The sequence below is a fragment of the Phodopus roborovskii genome, unplaced genomic scaffold (assembly GCF_943737965.1).
Source record: "Phodopus roborovskii unplaced genomic scaffold, PHOROB, whole genome shotgun sequence".
Lineage (NCBI taxonomy): Eukaryota > Metazoa > Chordata > Mammalia > Rodentia > Cricetidae > Phodopus > Phodopus roborovskii.
This window is the reverse complement of record NW_026126588.1, coordinates 18,170,618-18,187,640: the sequence shown is the minus strand read 5'-3', so window position 1 is coordinate 18,187,640 and position 17,023 is coordinate 18,170,618. Positions and strand designations below refer to the sequence as shown.

At 49.0% G+C, this 17,023-nt stretch overlaps 1 protein-coding gene across 3 annotated transcripts; it reads right to left on the bottom strand.

Moving 5' to 3' along the window:
* Nucleotides 1-200: 200 nt before the first annotated feature.
* On the bottom strand, nt 201-15,704 carry Ptpn18 (protein tyrosine phosphatase non-receptor type 18). 3 transcript variants are annotated; one of them, XM_051204368.1, is made up of 15 exons: nt 15,559-15,704; nt 12,503-12,611; nt 12,201-12,277; nt 12,017-12,112; nt 11,886-11,924; nt 5,041-5,109; nt 3,689-3,751; nt 3,259-3,401; nt 2,381-2,447; nt 2,218-2,295; nt 2,048-2,137; nt 1,827-1,897; nt 987-1,192; nt 530-604; nt 201-404 (listed from the first exon to the last, which is right to left on the bottom strand). In XM_051204368.1, exons 1-15 carry the CDS (start codon nt 15,649-15,651, stop codon nt 337-339), a joined length of 1,344 nt encoding a protein of 447 aa, XP_051060325.1. In that variant the 5' UTR covers nt 15,652-15,704; the 3' UTR covers nt 201-336. The 3 variants fall into 3 exon arrangements, with proteins under 3 accessions (XP_051060325.1, XP_051060324.1, XP_051060327.1); XM_051204367.1 differs by having other exon boundaries at nt 1,827-2,137; XM_051204370.1 differs by lacking the exon at nt 5,041-5,109.
* Nucleotides 15,705-17,023: the final 1,319 nt, after the last annotated feature.

Here is a 17,023-nt window from a genome sequence, read left to right as displayed (position 1 = left end):
TGTGGTGAGGGAACCCTCTCTGGAAGCTTACTAATAGATTATTATATCCTCTTGAGTATGTGGGGAGGGGGATTGCAACGCCCATTCCTGATATTTTTTCTCAAATTTTCTCAGAGTAGAATCCCAAACAGTGATCTCCCGCTTACCTCTCCAAGCCTCCTCGGGCTTTGATTGCTATAATCATTGAGCAAAACCCTTGTTTTTTTCCGCCCTGAGAAACTTTTATTTTGATGCAGACCCACAAGTCCCGCTCCCAGCACAGTGCTCAGCAGCATAGTGGCTTCAGAAGTCCGTCCAGTCGCTATTGAGTGACAGGCTGTGTACCTGGTACAGCACTCACACCCGTGTCCACTCCGCCGGAGGATCGCGCGGCCCTTTGGGTCTTCCAATGCGCAAGTTGAAGCCTGAGTGAAGGGCGCCAGGCAGAAGTTGAGGCGTGAAAAAGTGACCTCTCCCAAAACCCCATTCGCGCGCATCCCCAGATCCTGAGTCCCACTCTCCCAAACTCCTGGGGCTCTAACTGACTTACCTAGGCCACCCGTCTGCGCTCCATTTGTTACTTCCTCATAGGCATCAGGCCCGGGAGGGGTTTGATCAGCAGGAGCTGCGGGTGGGAGAAGCCCTGCGGGTCAGCTCTAGCAGCCTCCAGGAGTCCCAGGGACTCCCCCTGGGGGAAGGCATCGACTTCCCTTCCCGATGTAGCCGGCCGGGGCGGAACCATGGGCGTGGCCAAGCGCGGAGGTCCATCTTTGGGGCCCGCTTAGACCCAACCTCTCAACTGAGACCTGGCCAGGGGGGGTTCATCTTGGGCTTTGAACCCCAACAGTCGGGAGCCGGGGGGCGTGGCCAGGAGCTGACCTCCGCGTGGCCGCTTTGACCTCCCCACCCCAACCCCACCCCTACCCCAGCCTTAGCAGGTGGGGAGCAGGCGAACAGGTGCGCTCGGGTCGCCCCCAGCCCCGCATCCCGGGCGGGCCCCGACTCACCCTGGCCCGGTGGCGTCGCCCCCCTCTTGTCCTCGGTGTGTGCCAGCGGCCGCTGGGAACGCGGAGCCACCTGGCTGTAGATCGGGGCGTCCGCGCTGCTAGGCACCCGCGTCCCCGGCCCCGTGCCCGCGGGGGCGCCACGCTTCTGCACCACGGCGTACGTGTCGGCCATGGGAGGGGTCGGGGGTCCGGGCACCGAGATGCTCCTGCAGCGGGTAGCGAGCAGAGGAAGTGAAAGCGCCTGAGGACGGGGAGAGCAGGGGAGGGAGCAAGCTCACCCCAGGCTGCCGGCTTCCTTCCTGCCTGCCTGCCTGCCTGCCGGCCCCAGTCCCCAGAGCAGGGAAGGAGGGAAGGGGCGGGCCACCCGAGGGCTGAAAGCGGATTCCCCATGGCCAGCATCCCTACAGCAGCAGGGACAGGGAACTAGTGAAGGTCCATATAAGGGCAAACTTGGGTCGTGTGTGTGTGTGTGTGTGTGTGTGTGTGTGTGTGTGTGTGTGTGTGTGTGTGTAACCCCAGAACTCCTCCATGAGATGGGAGACAGAGACAGGTGAAGCCCCCTGGAGCCCGATGTGAGAATACTGTCTCAAAACACGTGGAAGGTGAGGTCCCACGCCCAAGGCTGTCTTTTGACCTCCCAGTAGTGCACATAAACAGACACACACACACACACACACACACACACACACACACACACACAGAGAGAGAGAGAGAGAGAGAGAGAGAGAGAGAGAGAGAGAGAGCCTAAAACTTCGTTACCTTCTGGAAGAGCGAGGGAAAGGGTGACCCAGGGGTTGGCGGGCCAGAGAAACAGTGAGTTGTGAGTGGGTTAGCCAGTACCTGAGAACCCCACCTGGTGGGCGGGATGTGGCAGGCAGGGACGAGGCATCCTTGCACATTGGGGCACAGTTCTGCAGGAAAGCGGGCAGGGAGGGTGGTGAGGCCTTACCCCCTATGCTGGCCATTGTGGGTGCTGAGGTTAGCTCGGGAGGGGACATCCTGGGGAAGGAGCCTGAGGAGGCAAAGGCGCCTTTCACAGTGAGGGACTGGGGGCTCCGTACCTCCTTGAGATTCTGGTAGTGGGGGCTGGTTTTCTGGAGAGTACGGGAGAATAGCTGGGCCACCGTGTGGGACAGGAACCGGTACTGCTCCTGCTGGGCGAGAGGTCATTGAGAAGGGGAAATACAGCCGCCTCCCTGGGATGGATGGGAAGGCAGGGCCAAGCACACACCTCCGTCTGCACTGCAGCGGGCCGCTGTTTCCGCATCTCAAGGACCACATCGAAGAGGCTGAAATTGGGTGGGATTGTCTGGGACAGAGGGGGGGGGGCGTGTGAACAGGCCCTGGCAGGCGGGTGTTGGGACTCACTGCACACAGAGAAGATGGCATCTTACCTGGGTCAGCAGCAACTGCCTCACGTAATCAACAGCGCACAGGACACCTGTTCGACCGCAGCCGGCACTGAGAAGCAAGCAAGAATCAGAGCAGGCTCCATCACGGCGGCCCGTCACCTTTTCCCGTTGCTCCTCTTCTTGCTCTCCTCCCCTTCCCACAGGTCTTGCTGTGTTGTTCAGGCTCGCCTGAACCTCTTGATCCACTGACTCAGTTTCCTCAGTGCCGGGACAGCAGGCCCTGCCTGACCGTACAGATGCCACAGGCCCTTCTACATGGAGAATTGGGACTGGCCTGAGGGAGATCCCCTGTGACACCCCTTAAATCGCAGGATCCCTAGATTACAATTTCAAATAAAACCCTTTTGTCTTTGTGTGTGTGTGTGTGTGTGTGTGTGTGTGTGTGTGTAAACCAGAGATCAACATATTTGAGACAGGGTCTCTTACTAAACTGGGTGCCCACAAGTGGCTTGACGCCTAACTGGCAAGCCCCCATGAATGCACGCATCTACTCCTCACTCAGCCCTGGGGTTTCCGGAGCAAGCCACCTATCCTGGCTGTTCCCGGATGCTAGAGATCTGAACTCAAGTCCATGTACAGCAAGTACCTTACCCACTAATCTATTTCTTCAGCGCAGGAAAACCCTTTTTGTTCACTTAGGCTTGTGAAGTATCCACTATATATGCGTACTCCCCAGTAGGAAGCCTGTGCTCAATAAATGCTAACGATTCCAGCACGTTGTATCGTGAACAAATGGCTGAAAGTTTCTCCAAAGAGGCAACTGTAAGGGGAAGGCTGGTTCCAACCTCTTATCCTTGCTTTTCTGTCTCCTCCTCTCCTGCCTGCCTCTCCAGACCCCCCAGAAAGTTTATCCCCTAAACCTGCAGTGGACACAAAGAGGTCCAAGGCCAGCTCCTTGGAGGCGATGGGCCTCCTCCACCATGGTGAGAATGTGATCAGGATTGCTGGGAACCCCGTGGTCAGGCCAAGACGTATACTGTAGCTGGTACACGGAGCGGGATTCCTGAGATGGGGGACAGAGAATAGAAAAACATACATCTATTGAGCGCCTGCTACGGTTCTAAGCATATTCCATTTAAATCCGCCAGAAAAGGCTCGCCTGAAGAGCCCTTGCATAGCATGCTCAAGGCTGTGGGCTCCATCCCTAGAACCATAAATACAAACAAACCCTCTGTATCAACCGAGGGTGATGAAAACCCTTTATAGGGGGGGGGAGGGACGGCGGCAGTGGGGGGAGGGGCACACAGCTCCTCCCTTGCAAGAGCTCCTTCACCTCTGTCCCTTCAGTACCTTCTGGAATGTGACCTGGAGGGTTCTCAGAATGATGTCCGCATTCACCCGTGTCTCCTTCGTCTGAGAAGAGGAAAGAGAAAACCAAAAAGAAACAGAGATCTTCAGTGACACATTTCACGTTTCTAGAAAGCAAAGGGTTGGGTTTTGTTTTTGTCTTTGAGGCAGGTCTTGCTGTAGAGCCCAGGCTGGCCTCAAACATGAGATCCTCCTGCCTCAGCTTCCCATGTGCTGGGATGACAGGTGTGTACTACCAGGCCTGGCGGAAGCAAAGCATCCTTGATTAAAAATCAAATGCTAAAGACATTTAAAATATTCTCTGGCCTTCGGTGCTGTTCTTACATTCTTGGGATGACAGACTACTTCCCATGTGGTTGGGAGACAAGAGCTTGCTGGGCATGGCTTACAATTCAGAATCTGTTGGGTAAATCACTTAGTGTGTCTTTCTTACAATTCCCAATCCTCAACAGACTTGCGGCTTTTGTTTCCTTATACATTCATATATATATATATATATATATATATATATATATATATATATGGGCAGTGGTGGTGCAGGCCTTTAATCCCAGCACTCAGGAGAAATCTCTGTGACTCTGAGGACAGCCTGGTCTACAGAGCTAGTTTCAGGACAGCTAAGGCTACATAGAGAAATCCTATCTCAAAAAAAAAAAAAAAAGAAAGAAAAGAAAGAAAAAAGAAAAAGAAAAAGAATAGTTTCACAGCCAATGATGGTGTTTCCCTTAGGTATTATGTTATTGTAAATACAGCCATATATTTTTAATTCAAATACATTTCTATACTGATAATATTTATAAATTTCCCTTTGGTTCAAACTTCTTCCAAAGCTTTCAAGGAAACTTTTGTCAGAAAGGAAAAGAGGAACGACTATGCAAACCAAATTAACCCCTCTACATGGAACACAAGAGAGCTCTATTGTTGTGCAATACAATGGCCTCATTGCATCTGCTAATGGATAACTTCCTTCGGTTCTCTGCACACGGTGAAGAAAGAGGAATCTCAGAAACCTGAACAGGTAGATTTTGGTTACAGAGGTAACAGTAGACGTTGTCAAAAGTGGTAGAGCCTGGGAAGAACACTTACCCAGCATGTGCGAAGCCAGCAACACACACACACACAGTAATAACGATAATAATACAAGTGAAAATCAATTTTAAAAGCGTTGTCTTCTGACAGCATGCATGACAAGCCCAGAGTACTCTGGGCTTCCCATGCATGGAGGAGAGCTGTGAGAAAATGGCTCCTCCTTCTATACACCTTCCTGAGATCTCCCACAGCACCCAAGGCCTGCAGAACCCACCTTGCTCCCCACCACCCCTGCTCCAGCTCACCAGGGTGATGCAGAAAGGCCCAGTCTGCAGTGGCTCCTGTTCCTGGGCCCAGTAACGTTCACACTTCTTCTGCAGAGGAGGCGGGGGGGGGGGGGGGGGAAGGCAAGAGTGAATGGGGAGGTCACTTTCAGAGTGACAAGACGCCCCAGGTGGGACAAGTGGAAGGGCCAGCAGCTGTGACTGTAACAGAGGCCAGCTGCAGAGTATGGCATTAAACACATGCACACTCCATAGGAGCAAGCTTTTGTATTTTGATTGATTGGTTGATTTTGGTTTTTCGAGACAGGGCTTCTCTGTGTAGCTCTGGCTGTCCTGGAACCCACTCTGCAGACCAGGCTGGCCTCGAACTCACAGAGACCTGCCTATCTCTCAGGGGCAAGCTTTTGATCATGCTGAGAGAAGATGTTCAGGACATCCTCCTACTGCCTGGAGCTAGAACTAAGTCATGGACCACTGCTTCTCGAGGATACATGCACTGCAGGCTGGGCTGTGGTCACTGAGTGGCCTAACTGGTCTACTGTTTCCATGTGTCGCCAAGCTGTAGGAACTAAGGAGTCCCATTATTCCAATATAGGCTAAAGAAGCACAGATCGTGACTCAGAGAAGGCAATATAGGATTTTCAGGGAAGAGAGAGCTGTGCAAACAGAAACCAGAGGAACAGAAAGGTCCAGATGACAAAATATCCAAGAGATGTGGCCACCTTCCTAGAAAAGTAAAACACTTGAAACACTCTTTAATGAAAGTCAACACAACCTAACACAGAACTATGCAACACGTAAAACATCCAGCATCCAATAAAAATGTCCTTGACAAAAAAAGATATAGTAAACACACAACTTGTTACCAGAGAAATAACCAGGGGGCAGGAAAAAAGATCCAGAAGCAACGGAGAAAAGAGCCAAAGACCTTAAAACAGCAATATAAATAGTCAAAATGGAAAGATGATGCAAAACCATCCATCCCTAAATGGAATTCTAAAACACTTGAAATTCACAGGTAGCAGGTTAAACCCAAAAAGAAAGGAAAGTGATGAGCATGAGGGTATTGCAATAAAAACAAAGCAAAAAGAGGAGATAGAAAACAAGAAAATCAGTCATTTGTGGGACACACCAGGTGGTACCTGGGGTCCAGAAGAAGAGAGATGCAGAGAACAGGAAAAAAAAAGTTTTTATTTAAAAGAAATTAATTTATCATTTTATGTTTGGGAGTTTTGCCTACATGTATGTCTGGACACTAGGTATATGCCTGGTGCCTGAGGCTAGCAGAGAGCATTGGATCACTTGGAACTAGAGTTACAAATTGTTGTATTCTGGGATTGTGGATTCTGGGAATTGAACTCGGGTCCTCTGGAAAAACAGTCAGTGCTCTTAACCATCGAGCCATCTCTCTAGTGCCAGGCTGAACAGAAATCATACTTAAAGAACCAAACCGACCACCAGAGTTTTATCTCCAGGTCCCACATGGCCAAAGGAGAGAAGTGACTCTTGAACAGCTAGCAAGCTGTTTGTTCTCTGACCTCCACACTTACAAGTGCCATGACACAATCATATACCCACCCCACAGGTAAAGTAATACAATAGAAACCTTGTCGTTTTATATATATATATATATATATATATATATATATATATATATGCAAATTAATTGCACAGAAACCATGAGGAGAAGCTTCTCATATAAACGGAACAGGACACCAGATAGAAACTTGAGTCTACAGAAAACAGTAAAGAACAGTAAAGAACAAAGACAAAAGCAGATAGGTGGTTACTTTGAAACATTTCTCCTGTAAAAAAGACTCTAGTGGCATTTACTAAACAAGTTAGGAGAATCAATAACAAGCCTTCACACACCCTTGCAAACACAAAACAAGAAGGAGCATGAACATGACTCAGCACGCTAAAGCCGAGTATGATCCTACCCAAGCCAGGGGCACAAGGAAAACCAAGTAGCCACCAATGTCTCAAGGACTTAGAGCCCACATTCTCAAGAATATATAAGAAATGGCCAAGCAGGATTACTCCTAGGAATGCAAGATTATTTTTTTTTTTTTTTCACAATGAAAATCCACTAGTGTCGGAGCTGGGGAGATGGTTCGGCGGGAAATTTAGCACGTATGACGGGGCATGAGTTCTAAGGTACACGTGGAGGTCAGAGGTCAGCTCGGCAGAGTGAGTTCTCTCCTTCTACCATTACATGGGTTCTGGGGACCACACTCAGGTTGTCAGGCTTTGTGACAAGTGTTTTCTAACACTGAACTGTCTCCCTGGCCCTTTGCAGGTTTTTTTGTTTGTTTGTTTGGTTGGTTGGTTTTTTTTTTTGTTTTTTTTTTTTGGTGTTATCGAAAAGGTAATCTTACTATGAGTATAGAAGTGCAGGTGTGGAGGCCATGGAAGACCAGCTATGGTGTTGACACCTACTAGGACAAACAGGACTCGCCACACCATCATCCTCGCGGGCGTGACTTGGTCCAGTGAAAAGATGCAGGATAAATCCAGCACTGGAAGAAGGCATGCTACTCAAAGGTTGCAGAACATGAGCTTCCAAAGCTGTTCACCCAGTGCCATTTCACAGGGTACGCCTCGTTACCCCAGCAACGAGTTTTTGGCAGAAGTGAAGCTTGTTAGGGAGTCCGTCCATTCCCTGGGAATTTTATTGGGCACTTTTCAATAGCATACATATGTTAGGCATAGCGACCTGTCCTTACAAAAAAGCCTCAGAAGTCATCCACGAGCCAACTTTGTAGGAAGGCCTTTCTAAGCACAAGTAGTATGCTGGCCTTGTTGCACAAAGTACATAATCAAAGCCATCTTCCAGAAAGAACAGATATAGTGCTAGGGAGATAGTTGAGACAGGAGAATAGCCAATAGAATCTCTGGGCTCACTGGCCAAACGTCTAGCTGAACCAGGGAGCTCCAGAGTCAGTGAGAGACCATGACTCAAAATAAAGAGGAGAGCAATAAAAGAATACACCTGAGGTCATCCTCTGGCCTACACACATATACTCACACATATGCACACGGACACCCCACACACACACACACTTGTACATATATACCGCACAGCACAGCCATACAAACACACGGAAAGAGAGAGGTCAAACTGGAGGACTCGCTTCCTTCCTTCCTGGAAGCTTATAGGCCTGTAGGCTTAGTCCAGGAGTAGAGTACTTCCCTGCCAAGGACGAAGCTCTGGCTTTTGATGCCCCGCACTGAAAAAAAAATCTCAAAATTTGCTACAACCGAACACTAATCATGACCTTAGTACAAAGACGGACTTATAGATCAATGGAATAAATTTGAGAGCTCAGAAATAAACCATTACAATTACTCCTTTTTTCAATAATGATGCCATGGGATTAATGAGGAAGGCACAGTGGCCCTTTACAAGAGAGGGCATGGTCTTCACCAACGACATGGGAATAATTGAATACATACAAAAGAACTTTAGATTCCTTTCTCATTCTGCATACAGAAAAATTAATTCAAAAGAGTAAGAAATGTCGGGTATGAAGCTATGAAACACTCAGAACATACAGAAGTAGATCTTTTATGCTTTAGATAGTGACCTTCTAGATGGAAAAGCAAAAACACCAGCAGAATGGTACCTTAGACCACAAATCTTAGAGCACATCTGTGCCTCAAAGGTCACAGGGTTGGGGGTGATACTTCATCAGTCATGTGCTGGTAAGTGCTTGTATCCAGAACTCTTCCAGTAATAAAGACAACAGCCCAGTTTTAAAGTGGGAACTGAATACATGTCAGTCCAGAGAAGACACGCGAATGGACAAATAAACAAAGGAAAAACAAAAGCAAAATGGGTAATTTTTCTCTCTTTTAAAATTTATTTTTGCCAGGTGGTGGTGATATACGCCTTCAGTCCCAGCACTAAGTAAGCAGGGGCGGGTAGATCTGTGAGTTTCAAGTCCAGCCTGGTCTCTAGACCTGGTCTCTAGTTCCTGGACAGTTAGGGAAAAGATGTCTTTTTATTATTTTCAATTGGGAGGTCATGCACAGGTGAATGAGGCTGCCTGCAGACTGCAGAGGCTAGGATTCTCTGAAGCTGGAGTTACAAATGATTGTGAGGAGCCAGGCATTGGTGATGCATGCCTTTAATCCCAGCACTCGGGAAGCAGAGACAGGTGGATCTCTGTGAGTTCAAGGCCAGCCTGGTCTACAGAGCTAGTTCCAGGATAGGCTCCAAAGCAATTCAGAGAAACCCTGTCTCATAAACCAAAACAAAAAGATTATGAACCACAAATTCAGGTCCTCTGCAATAGCAGAATGCACTCTTAGCCACCGAGCCTTCTCTCTAACCCAGTGAATGGTTTTCTTAATGAGTAGCAGGTATAAAATAACAACTGTTGGCTCATGGGTCAGAGCAGCTGCTGAACAAGAATGGGCATCTGAATTCAAATGCCCAGCACCCACATGAAAAGACTGGATAACACCTGTAATCCTAGCATGGTAGGGGCAGAGGCAGGAGGGTCACTGGGGTTTTGTTGCCAGCCTAGCTCCAGGCTAAGCGGAAGACCATTCCTCTAGGGGAAAAGGCAGAAAGTTGATAAAGCAGGATACCTAACATCCTCCTCTGACCTCCCTCCATATGTATCTAATAAGAGCACATCACACACACACACACACACACACACACACACACATACACACACGTTTATGCATATGCATGCACACAAAATGGCAGGTGTTGGTGAACATACGGAGAAATTGAAACCCCTAGCTAGTGGAATTGTAAAAGGAATAGCCATGTCGGGTGGTGGTGGTACACACCTTTAATCCCAGCCCTTGGAAGGCAGAGATAGGCAGATCTCTGTGAACTCGAGGCCAGCTTGGTCTACTGAGCGAGTGAGTTCCAGGACAGCCTGCAAAGCTACAGAGAAACCCTGTCTCAAAAAAACAAAACAAAAAAGGTATAGCCACTGTGGGAAAAAAAATCAAACAGTAATTCTATTGCATATTTATATTCAAAGAAGTGAACCATAGAGGGTGCTAAGAGACAGCTTAGCAATTATGAGTGCTTGCTGCACAACAAGGAGTACTGGAGTTCAGATCCCTGAACCCATATAACAAGCCAGGTCCTCTGTATACCTGCAGCCCCAGCTCAGAGTTGGCAGAGACAGGAAAATCTCTGGGGCTTGCTCGCTTCTAGGCTAGCTGAGAGAATTCCAGCACAGAGCTCAGGGACAGATTCTGCTTCAAAAGGAATAAGAGAGCCAGACAAAGTGTCACAAGCTTTTAAACCTAGCAAGGTAGCAGGAGAGAGGGCAGGGATATGCGGATCTCTGTGAGTTCAAGACCAACCTTGTCTATACATTGAGTTCCAGGCCAGCCAGGGTGACATAGTAAAAAAAAAAAAAAAAAGTCCTTATTCTACAGTATTCACATGCACACGTGCACAGCCCCTGCCCCGTCAGTGAAATGTGTTTAAAAAGAGAATAACAAATGTTGGTGAGGATCTCATGAAACCCGACTTGTCATGCCTTGTGGATGGAAATGCAGCCTGATGCAGCTACTATGGGAAACAATTGGTCACTTCCTTAAAATAGAGTTAAAAACGGAGTTCCTCCGTGACCCAGCAATTCCACCCCGCATACTCTAGAAACGAAAGTTCACGTCCACTCAAAGGCTTGCATATGAATGTTCACGCCAGCGTGACTCACTGAAGCCAGAATACGGAACAACCCAGCATCCATGGACTGCTTACAGGAGTGAAATGTAGAGACATTCAACGGGGTACCACTGTTCAGCAACAAAAAGGAGTGAACTATGAACACACTACTGCACGCAAGAACTAAAAACACAAAGAGAAAGAAGCCAGGCACAGAAGCCACACCCGCTGCCCAATTCCACTGTGTGTGAAACACAGAGTAGGTAAACCTGCAGTGACCAGAACTAGACTAGGAGTCGCCTGCGACTCTAAACATGGGGGGGGGGTGACTGTTAACGGGATGAAGAGAATGTTGATGGTCTCCTAAGTTACCTAAGCTGACCTCAACTTTCCATCCTTTCACTTTGGTCTCCTAAGTACTAGAAGTAGCAGAACGAGCTGCTACGCCCGGCTGAACAGGTATAAACTGTATTCCAGTAAAAAGACATTCAAAGGCAAAAAGAACAGCTTGTGCAGCGCAATCTATACGCTATTGTGATGTGTATTTCACATTTAGAATTATCCAGTGCACTGAGGTGGATAAGAACTGCTGAGGTAGAAAAGAAATGGAAAAATGCAGGAAGGAGTTACAGGTGGGCGTTCTGGGGAGTAGGAAGCCCCGTGGCAGTCCGGGTAACTGAGTGAGCAATGTGAAAGGCAGAGGATGCCCTTGGCGCCAGCAGGAGCAGAACCCTCTCTGGCTCATCTGAGGAATAGCCAAGACAGCATAAGTAGAGGGGAGCGTGAAAAGCAGAGAGGGTACAGAGAGACCAGAGGGGAAACAGCTCAGTACGTGGTGGAAAGCCCAGGCTGATAGCGCTAAGGGGAAAACCCATGATCAAAAGGAAAAGGATTGAGGAGCCGGGCATTGGTGGCGCACGCCTTTAATCCCAGCACTGGGGAGGCAGAGGCAGGCAGATCTCTGTGAGTTCGAGGCCAGCCTGGTCTACAGAGGGAGTTCCAGGACAGCCAGAATTGTGACACAGAGAAACCCTGTCTCAGAAAAACAAAACAACAACAAAGGATCAAGGCAAAACTATGGCAAGTGGCTTTTGCAGGGTTGTGATGGAGTCAGCCAAGGACTGGGCCCAAGGTCCTGGGGGCAAGAAGGACACCCCAAGATTCCTTCTCCTTCATCTCTACATAAGCCTTCCTTGCGCTCTGGGAGGTTGAGGATGCATACCCGTCCATTCTCTGTCTCTTGACAGGCCATCAGGATCACCTAGACAAGAGGGGCGGGGGGGGGGGCTTTGATAAGGAGAAACAGGAAGAAGGGAGACCCAGAGCCATGCCCCTCTGTCCCTCACAGCTGACCTTGACCCCAAACTCCCACACCAGGCGCCAGAAGTCCAACAGAGTTTGAGGCAGGGGTCCTTGTGTCGCGATGTAGGCCTGGCTTCCATCTGTGCCCTGGGGAAGGCCCATTCATTGACAAGATTCTGAAGCCCACCCTCCCCACCCCTGCCCAAGCCACCTCTTCCCTAGTTACTAGCCTGACCCGGATGAAGTTGGCATTGATGTAATCTCCGAGCCCCTCCTCCTGGAGCAGGGAAAGGATAACACGCGTCTCATCATCTGCGGGTGGGTGAGACATAGAAGTGTGTGCCAAGTATCCCAGGCTAAAGCAAGCAGGGTAGCAGAACACTGCCCCTTGTGGCTTCAGGGAGTAATGCAGCTGCTTCAAGTCCAGGAAATAGAATGCTTTGGGGAGCTCTTGGGCCCTGGCAGTGCGAGCTTGCGCAGGGGCTCTGCCATCTAGCATTCCTGCAAGTGGCACTGACTCCCAACCCACTGACTTACATGGCACCACATCTTTGTAGCGGTTCTTCTTCGTGTTTCCAGGTCGACTGCCCACCTTGGTGGAGCACACGCCTCCAGTCTTCCAGGCCACTGAGCGGGCCTTAATCTCCTGGTAGAAGGCACCAGGAGCCAAAAGGAGAGGAGAGGCAAGAGAAGAAGAAAGAAGCCAAGTCAGAGTGTGGGGATGCTGAAACTCCCCGAGTTCTACTGACTAGGAAAGACTAGTGCAGATCCACCAGCGTTAGGACCTGTGTAATAATATCCAGCGAGTGAAAAACATGCCCAGTGCTGGGTGATTTGGTCTTCCTAACTGGAAACTCGCCACTGTCCCCACTGGGCAGATGAAAGCTGGTATAGAATGTGGCTGAGCAACTTGCCAAAGGTCCTACAAGGAGCTTGACCTCTCAGACATGCACACTCAACCCGCATTATATTGTGCTATAAATAATAAAATGGGCATTATCTGGACCCAAAAGTTTGCTCAGTGGGTAAAAGCACTTGGTGTTTGGGCCTGAAGATTTGCACTCAATCCCGAGATCCCACACATAATAAGTGAGAAGCAACACCAGAAACTTGTTCTCTGGCCTCTATATAGGCGCTGTGATATGCAAAAGACCCCCACCCCCAAACAAATGAAACGGGGGCGAGGGAGATGGCTCAGTGGGTAGAGGTACTTGCCACCAAGCCTGATGACTGTAGTTCGACCACCAGGATTCATAAGGTAGAAGGAGAGAATCAACTCTCAACACACACACACACACACACACACACACACACACACACCAAATAAGATTTTTAAAATAAATGCTTTATACAAGATACAACATGACAAGATGTTATAATATATAACTTATAAGAAGATGCTATAGGTACTTTATAACTGGTACATTATCATAATTAGTGAAGACTGCTACTCTTAATAGTAGGTGATCACAATTACAATGATAATAAGCCTTATCAAGTTGCCATTGTCTTTGGGCCATTGTCCCAGTTGATCAGGTTATCCCCAGAGACACTTTCCTATAGTGAATGTCACTTTTGGAATTTCAATCACAGAGGTGGAAAACTCAAAGCCTCTGGAGTGAATGCATGAGTGAGTGTGTGCATGAGTGAGTGTGTGCATGAGTTGCATGAGTGAGTATGTGCATTTGTGAGTGTGTGCATGAGTGAGTACATGAGTGTATATGTGTGTGTGAGTGAGTGCATGAGTGATTGAGTGAGTGAGAGAGTGTATGAGTGAGTGAGTGCATGAGTGTGTGCATGAGTGTGTGCATGAGTGTGTGCATGAGTGTGTGCATGAGTGAGTGCATGAGTGAGTACATGACTGTGTGTATGCGTGTGTGTGAGTGAGTGCATGAGTCGAATGCATGAGTGAGTGTGAATGTATGAGTGAGTGATTTCTTGAGTGAGTGTGTGCAAGGTTCTGCATGGAGCCCTCAGAACTGCTTTCTTCATCAACCTAAAAGTTATACCTCGTGTATATTTATGCACATTTTCCTGTTTATAAATTATATATTTTAGGCCTGGTGGTGAAGGCACACACTTTTGATCCCAGCTCAGGAAGCAGAGGCAGGCAGATCTCTATGAGTTTGAGACCAGCCTGGTCTATAGATTGACTTCCAGAATAGCCAGGGCTACACAGAGAAACATTGTCTCAAAACACACACACACACACACACACACACACAGACATACACACAGACACACACTCACGTACTCAAATACTCATGTGTTTCTTATGTTATAGTATTTTACATGTGTAAACTACTTAGATTCACATTTAATTTATACATGTTTGTTATGTATTTTACTCATGAACTTAATAGTTCGGTTATTAATGTTTGTTGTATGCATTGTGAAATTGTCATTGGTTCTTTGTTCATTTGGTTAGGTTTTGGTTGTCTTTCTTTCTTTTATGTTTTTTTGAGACAAGGTTTTTCAACATAGTCCTGGAGCTCTCTAAATAAACCAGGCTGACCTAAAATTTACAAAGATCTTCCTGCCTCCTGAGTACTGGAATTAAAGGGTCATCACAGTATTGTACTGTTAGAGGATTACATACTAGTCTTTGTGTAAGCTATCTTTTTTTTTTTTTTTTTTTTTTTTTCCCTTGAGACAATCTCACACTGCATTTCAGAGTGGCCTCAAATTGTGTAGCTCAGGATATCCTTGAACTCACAGTGATCCTCCTGCTATCAACTGCTGGAATTATTTGCATGTGCCACCATGCTAGGCTATAAGTGGTCATTTAATGTCGCATTTGTTTTTATATGTTTATAATACATATTTCTAAGTTTGATACAGCATGTTTACGTATTTGGATCATGTCACCATATTTAAAATACTTCATTACCTGTTGTATGCCATGCCTGCTGAGTGGTAGGTATTCCCTCTCACAAGCTTGGCACCACGTTTAAAAGTTTTGTAAGCCATCTTACAGGCACCTAACCCGTGAGTACCCAATATGCGCTAGTGTTTCTACCAAAACCACCTTCTTTCTTAGACCAACGTGGCTTTTAACATTCATATTTTCAAAACAGTTGGAACTTGAGATCAGACCTCCCAGGGTCACAGTTCTGAAAGGCCCTGGGCATAGACTTGAAACTGGAAACTCCGGAGTTCAAAGGCTAAACGATAAAGCTTCCCTGTTCCTCTTTCTGCTGCCCCAAACCACTTCCTCCCAGGGATTACAAGGTGACCCAGTAGTGGCCCGGGTGGGGGACTGGAGTCCAGCACAGGTGTGCTGCCTCCGGACCCAGCAGCAGCCACCGCCCTGCTAGGTAGAAGGGTCTCTCCGGGAGCGCGGCAGGGACGCCCGGGTGTGTCCCGCTCCTCCCAGACAGCGGTGTACTTCACCCTCCGGGCACCGGCCGGCAGAGTGAGAGAGGCTGAAAGCGGGTGAGAGAGCGGCCGAGGTGCAGGGAGAGGAAACGAGAGAGCGGGAGGCAGGGGACGTCCCGGGAACCGAGAGAAACCGGCAGAGCTTTCACATTGCACGGGTGGACAGCGGTGGGGACAGCCTGACTGCGAAGCTTGATCGCTGGAGTGTCACTCACGCTGAACTCGCGGGCAAGGATTGCTCCCTCCCGGCGGTCCCGGGCCTCCAGCTGCTCCAGGAAGCTCCGCACCAGGTCCAAGTGGCGACTCATGCTGCAACCCTCCTGCGAGGTCTGTGCACGCGGCGCCCCGACCCCCAAGAGTTTAGACACTTGCGGGGCGAGGCCTCGGTTCCAGCAGCCAATGAAGAACACCCCTCGACCAATTGCATTAGGAGCTCACTCCGCTTTGCCACGCCCACGGGCGCGGGCAGAGGCTGCTGTGGAACTGGACGTCCCCGTCCCGTGGCTGTCCCACCCGCAGTTCCCCGATGGAGCCTCGGGTGCCTAGGTTGCCATGCAACCGCGGTTGAGTCCTCACGGAACGCTCGGACCCGCTTGAACCAGTTCCTACACCGGGCTCACCTCCGCGTCCCTTTCCCGGGGGACGGCTGCGCTCTTAACGTCGCAGCCCAGGTTCCCAAGGTTGCACAGCACCTCACCGGTGCAAGTGAGTAATGGGGCCACCCAGCCTGCAGCTCGCGGACGCACACAGCTGCGCCACAGCTGAGTAAGAGGGAGGTCGGGAAGAGGCAGGCTTGGAAGAAAAATACTGTCCTGCCAGTGCAGGACCTATTCCCGGGGGTCTTTCTCTTTCTGGGACCTGCTGGCAACGTGGGACACCAGGATCTAGTCCCAACAGGAAGCTTTTAACCCTCACCCTCCTGGGGAAAGGAGAGGCGGAAAACGGGTCTCAACACTTGGAGACAACACCACCCTCCCCATCCCCTGCTAATGCCCCTGAGGTCCTGGAGACTAAGGTCTAGAAAGCAGGCTGCTCTACGGTTGTAGCTGAGTTGGTGGAGTGCCCGCCTAGCATGGAGGAAGCTCAGGGTTTCATTCACAGCACCCTGTAAGTCCCAGAATTCAAAAGGCAGAGAGGCAAGACATTCCCTCGTTTCCACTGCGAGTTCAAAGATAGGTTGTGATACATGAAACCCTGTGTCGTAAAGAAAAGAAAAGGGAAGAAACGAAGAGAAAATAAAAGGAAAGGAAAGAGAAAAACCAAGGAGTGTTTTGTTTGTTTGTTTTTGTTTGTTTTTTATGATGGGGGACTGGGGAGACAGTTCAGTGGGTACCTGCACCTGTCACCGTGCGTGTCGAGCTGAACTTAATACCTAGTACCCACATGGTGAAAGGTGAATACTGACTCCAGAAAGTCAACTTTTACAACTTACACAGGTTGTTTGGTGAGGATGCATCCCCACTACACACAAAATAAAGTCGGGGGGGGGGGGTCTGCCAAAACATAGGCTTCAGTAGGTGAGCTGGTACCACCTGCGGGGATGGCAGAGGAAATCAGTTTGGGGTTGAGTGTGGAAGGGTAGGGCTGAGGGCTGGCAGTGGTTTAGGTCAGCAAAAGAGCCCCCGGATCATTGGTAACGGGCTGCCAATTTAACGGCAATCGCAGTGTTTAAACGGAAGA

Excerpts from the sequence above, each read along its gene's own strand:
- Ptpn18 (XM_051204367.1), bottom strand. The coding sequence starts at position 15,651 with ATGAGTCGCCACTTGGACCTGGTGCGGAGCTTCCTGGAGCAGCTGGAG. Across the intron at positions 12,278-12,502 it reads CTACAAAGATGTGGTGCCAT|ATGATGAGACGCGTGTTATC; the intron begins GTAAGTCAGTGG and ends ACCCACCCGCAG. Across the intron at positions 1,193-1,826 it reads CCACCAGGTGGGGTTCTCAG|GAGCATCTCGGTGCCCGGAC; the intron begins GTACTGGCTAAC and ends TACCCGCTGCAG.